Source organism: Oryza brachyantha, chromosome 1, assembly GCF_000231095.2.
Source record: "Oryza brachyantha chromosome 1, ObraRS2, whole genome shotgun sequence".
Lineage (NCBI taxonomy): Eukaryota > Viridiplantae > Streptophyta > Magnoliopsida > Poales > Poaceae > Oryza > Oryza brachyantha.
The window spans coordinates 43,846-55,629 of record NC_023163.2 but is presented as its reverse complement, the minus strand read 5'-3'; the positions used below and the strand labels follow the sequence as shown (position 1 = coordinate 55,629).

The window sequence follows — 11,784 nt, the reverse complement described above, 5'->3', positions numbered from 1 at the left end:
CTCCAAGATACAGCAGTAGAATAGAAAGGGAGGGAAAACGGAAGAAAAGAAAAGAAATGAGGAGAAACCAAAAAGAAAAAAAAAGAAGGAAAATAGGATAAATAAAATTCCTGAATAGGCCCTATTTATCTGTTAGTGTAGAGTTTAAGATGATAACATATTACCATGTAAATATCCATGTGGAATTGGCACATGAGCACCACATAAGGATCCTAGAAGGGTCGTGGAAATTTAGAACCCACTTCTTCCGCCTCACATGTCTTTCTAGGTTGTTTACTATATATTAAGGTCTGAGAAGAAAAAACTATAGTACCTATTATTAAATATTATATGGTTTAGAGTGAGTTAGTAGTTAGGGGTATAATAGGAATAAATTTAAATAAGAGGCGATTGACCAGACAAGTAGTGCTGCATGATGACAATTATTTTAGGACAAATATTGAATTCTAGAATGAAAGTAGTAGTAGATACATAGTTTCTTAAGACTATAAGACCTAGAATAAGTTTGCGGAACAAGTAGTAGATACATAGTTTTTTAAGACTATAAGACCTAGAATAAGTTTGCGGAACACGACCATGCACTTCATGAATTGAATTACCACGAGTACTTTGCACACATTCCTCTTTCTTTCATTCTCTCCGCCGACACCGATATTTCACGCAATTCGTTTGGCAACAAGAAAAACCTCCAATTTATCAGAAATCATGTAGGTACGTTCCGTGACATGGCAGATGGCCTCACACCACAAAAACAATTACAACATAAATGGTACACTAACATGACGGCCTTCTCTATTTATCCTTCACCGCTTCGTCTATTGTTTTCAACTATATATGGTATGCTTATGTACAGAGTCCCAGAAATAAGACAACAGATTATGTTTGCCATCCAGTCCTAACACCTTCACCATGGTTACTGCCTATGTAAAAAAAAATAGAAACAGACAGAGGGAGCTCTTCATACCGTGCAACGAGTGATGACGGATTTTTCGGACTTCTAATGAATATATATAGTTCCGTACTAATTACAAGAAGTTCATGGTTGAAAAACATACGATTTTGTTCACTTCAGTGTCCTTTTTTAGTCATTCTGAGCCCCCTTCAATAACTGTATCCCAAGGCCAAATTAGAAGCGAGCTCTGAAAAATCAACCAATGGATGACGTTCATGTATGTTTATCACAACTTACCTTGTAAACATACTTCTTCCTCAGCTTGAGAGCCATGCGTATGCATCTTTTTACATTGATCTTCAGTAGATTATCATTGAACATCTATGCAAAAAATTGACCAACTCAACCTCAGGTGAAAAAAAAAATACATGCATTAATATGCCAATAAGTTGCATCAGAAGTAAACCTGACTAGACTTAACCATAAATCTTCTCATTCAACTGGAGGAATTGGTCCGACACAGTGAACTATATCATTACCATATACAGGTTTACCATTTTTTTCAGAGAAAGGCTGTGCAACATTTTAATTATCAGCTGTCATAACTTGTAAACGTTGATGGTTATCAGAACTAAAATATGCATCATCTAACTGAAACCATCAATTCAGCAGAGGACAACATCAGTAGAGTCATTTCTACTACTACTAAAAAGATAATCTGCCACCACCTCTAGAGTGAATGACACGCGGGCTCATTCTATCACTGTCTAACCACTCGTCCACTCTATCTGTCAATGGTGTGCAGGCCCGTTTGTGTCAGTGTGCAACAACTCTCTACCTGCCCAGCGATTATCTATACTCCTATAACACCAACTCCCTCCTATTTTTTGAAAGGAAAAATAACTAAGACCTATATCAAACCAACTTTAATAACATGCTAATGATATTTTTTAATAAAATACCATTGCAACAAGGGCAATATGCTAGTATGCATAAATGATTGGCCATAATATGTTATTGTACTGTCTGAGCAAAATTTTAATTTCACTAAAAATGAAATGCACAAATCTAATGCAAATATAGGTCACAGTTGGTCAGAATATGAAAGGAAGTTGTCTTAAACTTGCCTTGATTGCATCATCTATTGAACGAGTTTCTCTAATTATCTTGTGGCGATTGATTACCAAGATTGCTGCCACACAGAATATAGGCAGATCATCATCTCTGTTCTGCGCTAATACATCTGTGCTTATATGCGGCATCTGTTGATGTCTTGCCCAAATAGTAGCTCCTGACAAGCCACAGAGGGGATTTCTTGTATTGGGTTTCATTCCAAGGTTGCAAGCTACACGCATTTCACAATTTTTATGATGGGGATTCCTGCTTTTGGATTTTCTTCTTGTGTAACTGTCCATCCGGTGCTCTTCTTTCACCTCACATGATATACATGATAAATCATTCCTCACATCTACCAGCAATGGCTCTAGACAATTCTCTTCCAAATGTAAAATTGCATCTTCATCAAAATCAGCAGCCCACATCATCTGAAAACAAGAAGCACAGTTAGTTAACAGATCAAGACTGCAGTGTGAAGAGCATTTTTTAAGTAACATTAAATATTTGATGTTTAGAACAATATTTGGTCAATACTCTTTGAAATTTTGACCATCAATTTTATATAAGAATGAGTTTATAAATCTAACAAGTTCTATCATATTATGATAATACTTTTCAAGGAAAATCTACACACATCTTGTTTTTCATTTTTATAAACTACTAAGCATTTGAGATATTATTGATGGTAAAAGTTTTTAAAGTTTGACCACAGCTTGTCCTAACTTCAAATAATTGTGACTGAAGGGAGTATAAAGTTCACATGCCACTTGTGATTATGTGCTTGCCGAATATCACATATGTCCTTGCAATTATCCAATGCACATAAATTAATTTAACCATGACCTCAAAAACAGTAACTATAATCATAATGAACTACCTCTGGTGATTTTAAACCCAAATCGAAGATGTCTATTTTACTATTTCAAATATTTAACTAGTAATACCATTTTTTAAATAAGAAAATGGCTTAAACCAACATCCACTAGACCTATACCAGCTGACAAACGATCATTCACTAGAGCATTCCTAAACAACATCTGATAAAAGATAATACATATATCTTCAAATGCCACACCTCCCACATGCTAAGTGACTCTTCAAAGGACAACTCTCGACGAAAAAGCACTAGCAGCATCCGGAAAGCAAAATGAAGGCTTTCAGCACCAATTTCTGACAAATGTTCAAATAATTCTACATCGGTCATTTCCATGATCTTCCACAATGCTTGCAACTGCTTCATAACTCCTGTTGGTCCCTCCATCTGGAAATTTTCACGCTGAAGTGCAACAGGATGTATATTATCCATGGAGTAACATAGAAACCAAACTAATAGACAATAAAATTTGAAATATATGCAAATTACCATCCTTCTCAGAAGCATCTCAAAGCACCAAAAGGCATCTGCATCATCCTCATAGAGAACAACAAAAGGTGAAAGTAGATCACTCATACCTGTAACCAACTTATCCTGTTTAGAAACATCAAGAAACTAAAAAGGAAGTAAAAAAGATGCCACTGAAATATGCATATACCTTGGCAGTACCCAGTGGAAGGATCAACCCATGCATAAACCGCGAGTATATCTGACATTCTAGCCATATTTCTTGATTCACCGTAGAAGTCAAGATGACTATCTGTTCTAACCACATCAACCACTGTAACATGTGTTTTTGCAAATTAGAACAGTCACAAGATACCGTTGCAATTGTGTGATGAGGGGAAAAACGAGCATACCGATTCTGTGCAGTGTCCAAAGCCATTCAGAGACTCGATCTCTGCTGGCAACCATACTGTTGGATTTAGTTTCACCAACAAAATCTGCTTCTGGTGCATCACATATCCTCAAGGAATTGATAACTTCCCTGTTATAGCCACTATCATCTAACCATCTATCCTGCTTGTATGCATCTGAGTGAAAGATGGCTGAATCACTGTTACTAGCCCGAAACGCATCACTGGAACATGAATTCGACTCTATAATGAGATCTATGTTATTATTGATTTGGAAGCTGTGCATACGTTCATCACGGTGCCTTAGCCTATCTTCAGGAACTGAGAAACTACAATGGTTTTTATCAACTCCGTTGCTGCCCACACCACCATTTGAGAACAAGCTTGTAAAAGGTAGAGAAGGATAATCATCGAAGGTCTCAGTGTCATATCTTGGTTCACGGATGTCATTGAAATCGCGAGAATCTTTCGAACAACTATTCACTTCTGTAGAAGTCACAATAAAATTGGAAGAATTATAAAGAGATGTACCATTATGTACGTTAAAACCAACTAGTTCAGCTGATTTACTACAGCTTTTCCTTTTTTGTGACTGGTGTGTACCACTAGAGCCATAATTTGAATCTTCTAGTATATTGCCAGCTGTATTTTGTGAAGCTTGGTGACTTGTGCTAATTTCTTCTCCATTGTGGGTTTCTTTTGACATAGTCCTGACATCCATTAGCTTCGAGCCAACAGCATAAGCAAGCTCACCTGTACCAATGCTTGGGTGCATCCCCTGGCATTGTCTAACTAAAAATTGATATCTTTCCCTGCATAAAAGTGAATAAATTAACCATATAAGGTTATATGCCTCCAAATTGCCCTAGGTATAAAGCCTTCTAAAACAAAAACAAAAAAAAATCCACTCTACAGGAATTTCAGAATTGTCTTAACTAAATGTTGATTTCCTGCTCCACAAATAAATCATAACATAAAAACACAAAGCACGCACCAAGATATTACAAATTACCACCCATGAATGCGACTTGAAATGCCATTGCACAAGTGTTTTTTTCCCCTTTTCGCCATCACTGCAAGCTTTCCATCAAATGCTCCTATAACCCTATGCAAGAAGTCCCTTTTACCATACTCTAGGAGCAAAACACACTTGCATTTGACGGGACTGTAATAACAATGGCAAAAAAAGGAAGAAAAACACTCGTGCTGTTGCATTTCACGGAACTCGTGTTTTTCAATGGTAATTAGTAGAACCTGTCACTTGTCAATGGCAAAATGTAGAATTTATAACACAACGTTTGATATGGATGAATACATGATGTTGATTATAAAATTTGTTGGGTTTGAGCGAATAAAACAAGCAAATGCACAGAGAGGACTAACCATACACCAATCAATTCAACATGAACATATCACATAATAAGTCTATTTATAATAGCACAGGTACGCTTCAATAGTTAGACAAAAAAAGGAATTTGTAAACAATCAAGTAGGCTTTCTACAAAATATGTAATTATAATTACATAGATATCACAATACACTAAGGTATATTTGCATTACTATATTAGTGCACAATGCCACCCCATCTACTTATAAAATGCATCCTTCCACTATAAAACACAAAGACCCATCGGCATTGTTGGCTACCACTTACAACAATATTTAATATGTCCTGGGTTCAAACCCCTATGAAAAACACATTTTCTGTCCAGCACCTGTTTGCCAAATATGGACCGAATGAGTGACACCCTCGTCTTTTTGCTTTTGCTTATGCTTATAAGCCAAAATTTGACTTTTCAACCTTAAAATTCAGAGTTGATTTTAGGGTTTTTCATTGTAGTTTATTTTCCAGCCTTGGCTTTTAGATCGCTAAGAATGCGTATATAAAATTTTTATTCATAAATTATTTTTCATTTGCAAATATGCCGTTTGATATTTTTCCCTGAAAAAGCCAAACAATCACCCCTTGAATGGATAAGGGGTTAGTGAACAGGCTGTTTGGAACTGTTAGATATCCAAAAGGATCAAGCAGTGGCGTTACTCCTAACACTGCAGTGGCCCTGCAAACAGTCGAGCAGGAGCAGAGACTTTGGGGTTTAGCCGGAGCTTCTGCGCTTCTTAAACTGCCTTGGGAGCAAATAAACCCCTTCAGCTAGGCCTGCTGGGTGGTCTGGCCTGTGCGTGTGTCATGTGAGTGTGTGTCTCTGGATGGGAGACGTCCAGGTCTTTCTTCTCTGTATTGTGTTGTTTTTTCCTTTACCCTTAATGAAATGAAACGCATACCTCTTGTGTTTTCAAAAAAAAAAAGATAACCAAAGGAATATGTTCTGCCAAATTGTCTTCTCTTTCTCCCCGAATTCAATTCTGATCTGATACAACTCCAGGTTTGGTGGATAATATTCAACCTAGTATCACCCACAAAGTACCTAGGGATTGTATGCAACATCTAAAATCGCAATCTTCATTATGAGTACTGATACCATCAATTCAATCCCAAGAGTGAACAGGAGGTAGCACAATGAAAATGAAGTTATTTTGAATACCTGACAAAAGATTGAGATTGGTACTCTAGATAAACATATCAACCCATTTGTTTTAAACTTTTAATATCATTTGCCATTTATACCCATGGTTACAAACAGCGCTATAAGAAAACTAGCAAGGATAAGCATATTTAGTTTTATTATAATAAATAACAAGCATTCATGATTTCATTCTAGATAATAAATGCAATTCATTTATGCACTTACATTTGTAAAAAAAAGGTATCCTTGTACTGAGAAACAGGAAAGTGTCGAACCTTCTAACAGCTCTTAGTTTCTTCCTATACTCTGAGGTACTACTCAATGCATAGCAGCCAAGAAGAAATTCCCAAACTTCTGCTCGAATAGCGGGATCCACACCCTGCAAACCAATTATAGAGGTAAGAAATATTCTTATGTGAAGAAGAACAGTACAATGTGATTTCATCATTCCTAGTTTATAGAAAATTTCTTTAGACAGTGCCAGAACACACGCCAAAAGATACATCTGTGCATAGCATGAGTTAGGCAAGATATGTTCTTTGATGCATCAAAGCATAGAACTCAATTATCAGTGGTATAATGAAAATAAAAACTCACTAATCAAGGAAAATATGTATTAAATATAGCCTGCTGCAACAATGATCAATTATCCAGGCCTAGTCTATCAACATAATTAAACTAAAACCTGATGCCTTTTTCCAAGATATGGCCGATGAACCTCGATTGAGCTGATGTGCTAACTTAGCTAGTGTACATATACTCTAAGTTAGGGTGAAAAAAAGAAAATACCACACAGATTATCGCCCTACATATGTTAAGTCATAAAAAGCTATATTATCATGCTGAAAAATAAGTGCATATGCTCTAAAAGTTAATGCCTGAAGACTAAAAAAAAGCACTCTACAGCTAAAATACATGAAAAACAAGTTTTTGAAGCACACAAGAAAAAATTAACTCACCCCTAAGACAATGAATTTCAGGGCTTTACGGAAACCAATGACCTTTCCATCACTATCAAAGCATGTGTGCCATTTTTCTGGTTTGAGCATTTTGCTCCCCTGCACAATTTCAGAGGGAAAACAAGGTGCCAATTTTGCAATTATGTATAAAAAAGATGCCAATATGAAGTAATTTACATATAGAAGACAATCTCATATACTCTGGTGGACAGAAGGATATGATTAGTGCGAATTAGTTATTCAATATGTGAGTTCATGAGGAAATTTATTTGAATGGATTGAATGGGTAATATTGCATAACATGCCCCTAGTTTTCTGGTATCAAATTAGCAACCTTTCTTGAAATGTTTGCGATCATGAATCATGATCATATTAGGATAAGCATAGTGAATCTAGGGAGCATATTTTGACAGACTTATCTCCCTAACATCCTGCATTTGAGGCTACCGGTGAACTTCGAACAGCATAAATCGTGATAAGCAGTATCAAAATATTTAGCCAGTTGTGCAGCCTATGTGGCATCCAGCAACATGTATGAGCTCGTATGCTTTGCAATTATTATTTATCTTTAAGTTTAAGATAACATGTACGATTGAGCAATACAGAATATACATATGCTAAATGCTGATTGTATATGCATAAAAATGATAAAAGAAAATCCCAGGGATGAAAGTGCTATCTATACTACATATGCCAAATGCCAAATAAGTGAATAACAAGAGTTTTACACAGCTTCATTATATGATGAATATATAAGTGATTGAGCAGAATCATATTGCTACCACCGAATATATAAGATAGATGTAGAGAAGCCTAAATTTAGAGCGGTGGAAAAAATTATGGCATAGAAAATAGTCACCAAATCGATACCATATCCATATACATATAAAGCAGATAGACTAGGGAGTACCGATGGCTGAGTAGGAGACGCGAACCTTAATGGGGGAGGGGATGAGGCAAGGATCGCCAATGTCACGGACGAGGGAGCCAACGCCGCGCTGAAGGTTGGCCATGGCGCCGCCCGCACGGGCACCGGCGCCGCACATCCATTTGATGTAGTCCCCAGCGGTATCTCCGTTGTCTTGGCCCGTGGCCGACATCTACCTCTTTGTCGTGGAGCAAGTAGCTGGAATTGGTATTGGGGACAGGGAACCAAATGAGATTGAAATCTGATGGCATGCGACCTACCAAGCAGGCAATCAATCAATCGGGCGAATCGGGAGAGAGGAAGACATCGGATATGGGGATCCCTACCTATGCACCTAGTTAGGTGGCTGTGGCGGGCAACCGGGTGGGCAGGGAAGCCATAGCAGCGCCGTGGATCCAAAACATCCTCGGATTCTCTGGCTCAAGCTCAATATCTGTCCGCTTCTCTTTGAACGCACTAATCAGCACTTTTAGTGTTCAATCCCACTATCGAATGGGATGAGGAGTCAGACGGTAGTTTTTGGAGGTCTCGCCGCCGTCGTCCTCCTCGCCTCTGGAGGCTTAATTGAGTTTCGCAGGTGGTGTCGTCTTCTTCTTTGGTGAGAAATTTAACTATATGCCACTCCATTCAGCTGCCTTTAACAAAACCAACAGAACGCCCAGCAAAAAACCGAACAGCACCCAGGCGGACAGAGCATCCATTCAGCTTATTTGCAAACATTAAAATGCATCCATTCAGTTGATTTGCAAACATTAAAATTAAATCCCAGGCATTCATCATCATATAATAAATCATATATACATGAATTTGTGTCGTCAACGTTAAATTCAGTATAATAAGCAGTAACTAAAGTCGTTTCTTACTCCAAAAATTAATTTCTAGGTTCTACCATGCAAATCGGTTATGCTATCCACTCACTAAAATCTTATCAGTACACTAACTAAACACTAAATTCAGGGAAATGCAATAACTAAAATCGTAGCAGTATACTAACTAATCAAAAAAATTAGAGCACTAAAATTGAAATAGGGCTTACCGCGGGAGGAGAGCTGGCAGCACGACGGCTGGGTACTGCCGCAGCCGGGGGAGGAGAACTGCCGGCGCCGCCCCGAGGCGGCGAGCTGGCCACGGCAGCCGGGGATGGAGCGGCTGCAGGGGGATGGCCGCGGCGACCTGCCGCGGGGCCTGAGGACGCCGCCCGGCCGCGGCTGCAGGGGGAGTCGGCGGCGGCCGGGAGGCCGGTGGGCCGCGGAGTCCCGAGGGGGGAGGGCGCGGAGGCCGGGGAGGCGCACGGGTCCGGCAGCGGCGGCCGGGGAAGCCGGCGGCGACCGTGCAGATCGGCGGGGAACTGGGGGAGGGCGGCGTCGGGCGTGGCTGCCTGATGGAGCGATGGGAGGACGAGCCGACGCTAGATCTGTCCAGCCAGCTCACATCTATTCAGAATAGAAGAGGGCATTCTGGACATTTCACGTTGTTTTAATGAAAAAAATGAAAATACACCTTCAAATAGGATGGAGGGATTAGATGAAGTGTGTTATTTTTTATAAAAATATACTAGTGATATTTTATTAAAGACATATAGATAGAGTGGCGTATAGTTAAATTTCTTCATCTCTGTGTTCTCTTGGAAGCCAAACCAGCAGAAACAACATATTACACCCTCTCCTCTCCTTTTGAATTGCGGCGATTCAACGCCCACACCAACCGTCACTGCAACAAGCTTGGGATAACAGAGGTGTTCTCATGGAAGCCAAACCAACAGAAACCATATATTACACCATCTCCTCTCCCTTTAAACGACGACGGTTCAACATCCACGTCGACCGTCATATTCAACTGCAACAAGCTCGGTGAAAAACACATCTAGCGGCCGCAGGTCAAGCAGCACTAGATCTCCTGCCTAGTGACTCTTCCCTTGCGTCATGCCTCCCTACAAGGCTACAACACTAGGGCTGCGTTCAGCTGGAGGGAGCTGGAGGGAGAAGTGGTGTAGTTATCTGACGTGGAAAACGTAATACTCTCTGTTTTACTAATGTAAGATGTTTGACTTGTTTGGTTGCAAGGTTTGATTATTTGTCTTATTGAAAAAATTATGGAAATATCATTTATTTTGCTTGTGACTTACTTTATTATCAAAGAAATTTAAGCACGACTTGTTATTTTTTATATTTATACAAATTTTTGAAAAGACGAATGGTCAAACATTGCAACCAAAAAAGTTAAACATCTTACGTTATAAAACTAATAGATTAGTATATATTAATTAATTAATTATTAACTATTAAAAATACAAAATAAATTAATATGATTTTTTAAAACAACTTTTATGAAGAATTTTTTCATAAAAAATACATTGCTTAGGAAGCGCGCGTGAAAAATGAGACAGTAGAGTTGTATCCACTCTCGGTGCTAGCGTTGTAAGGGCATTCACGATGCAGATCAATAGTACAAGTGGTCTCACCATGTTGCTTAAGTTACTTTCAGCGGATCTCATTATTACGCAATAATTCATTTAGGATTTTTTTTTAGTTTAAAAACCCAGAAAATTTCTAAAATTCATAACTAATTCATCTAGTCTCCGTTTTAATCCATTCAAAATTCATTAAATACAAAAAAATACCAAGAATCTATTAAAAATAGTTTATTTTGTTATTTTAGTAGAGTTTGTTTCTGTTTATTTATTTTTGTGCTTTGTCGCTTAGATTCGGACCCCGCCGAAGCGTCGGTTTACTTCGAGATCATCGCCGAGATCTCTCCTGAGGCTGAGCAAGGCAAGTGACACTACTTTTGACCATATTGATCACATTTATTATAAAATTCTCGCTTTATTCATTCAAACATGCATTATTTACTTAAAGTATTTACCGTTTATGTTATTTTCCGGGTTTGACCTATTATTCTTGAAGTAGTATTAGGTCTAGGCCATGTTTAGTCTTGCTTAGAACAAGTAGCACATGAGAACCTTTAATCACTGTTAGACTGATTTTAGCTGTTAATGAGTCATTACCCGGTCAAGCTTAATTCCAACTAAAATACTGATAATGGTGGGTTGTGAGAGCATGGTTTTGCGAGTCGCACCCATGACAATTAAGGACCACTTCACGGGAAATCTTGGAAGTAATTTAGTGCTAACCACAAGCTAAGTATGGGCAAGGTGGGATTTGAAGCATAGCTTCGAACTATTTAACGTACCAAGGCAATGGTGGGTATGATGGGGTATGGACGGACAATCGTGGTGTAATGATGGCCTCTGCTGCTTCCGGATTCGCCAAGACACAAGAATGGACTGTCTGACTTGGTGTAAAGGAGGGGGTGAAACCTGAAGTGTGTTGCGATTAAATAGGGAGGGTTATGTGACGGGTCCTATCACGGTCTCCTTTCCGGTGTGTCATGGTGGCATGTCGACGTACGTTCAAGTGCAGTAAAGCTATGTCTTGTGGGTATAGTAGTACACCTCTAATCAAAGCAATCTATTCGAATAGTCGTGCCCACGGTCACGGGCGGACTCCCAGATTCAGTGTGATTAGTAAAACCTTTAATAACCTGAGTAATCTGGCTTTTACTTGGGACTATTGCAACGTGGTATAACGTTGAGTAGTGATTGGGCCTGTTGCAACGTGGTGTAATATTGAA

At 38.7% G+C, this 11,784-nt stretch overlaps 1 protein-coding gene across 5 annotated transcripts; it reads right to left on the bottom strand.

The window, feature by feature from the left end:
- Positions 1–721: 721 nt before the first annotated feature.
- Positions 722–9,344, bottom strand: LOC102699346 (small G protein signaling modulator 1-like). 5 transcript variants are annotated; one of them, XM_015832638.2, is made up of 13 exons: positions 9,188–9,343; positions 8,478–8,856; positions 8,159–8,349; positions 7,224–7,322; positions 6,540–6,643; positions 4,028–4,551; positions 3,743–3,916; positions 3,541–3,663; positions 3,372–3,460; positions 3,084–3,284; positions 2,020–2,436; positions 1,190–1,273; positions 722–1,108 (listed from the first exon to the last, which is right to left on the bottom strand). In XM_015832638.2, exons 3-13 carry the CDS (start codon positions 8,321–8,323, stop codon positions 1,082–1,084), a joined length of 2,007 nt encoding a protein of 668 aa, XP_015688124.1. In that variant the 5' UTR covers positions 8,324–8,349; positions 8,478–8,856; positions 9,188–9,343; the 3' UTR covers positions 722–1,081. The 5 variants fall into 5 exon arrangements, with proteins under 5 accessions (XP_015688124.1, XP_006643619.1, XP_040380178.1 ...); XM_006643556.3 differs by having other exon boundaries at positions 3,743–4,551; XM_040524244.1 differs by having other exon boundaries at positions 3,084–3,460; positions 3,743–4,551; positions 8,159–8,407; positions 9,188–9,344.
- Positions 9,345–11,784: the final 2,440 nt, after the last annotated feature.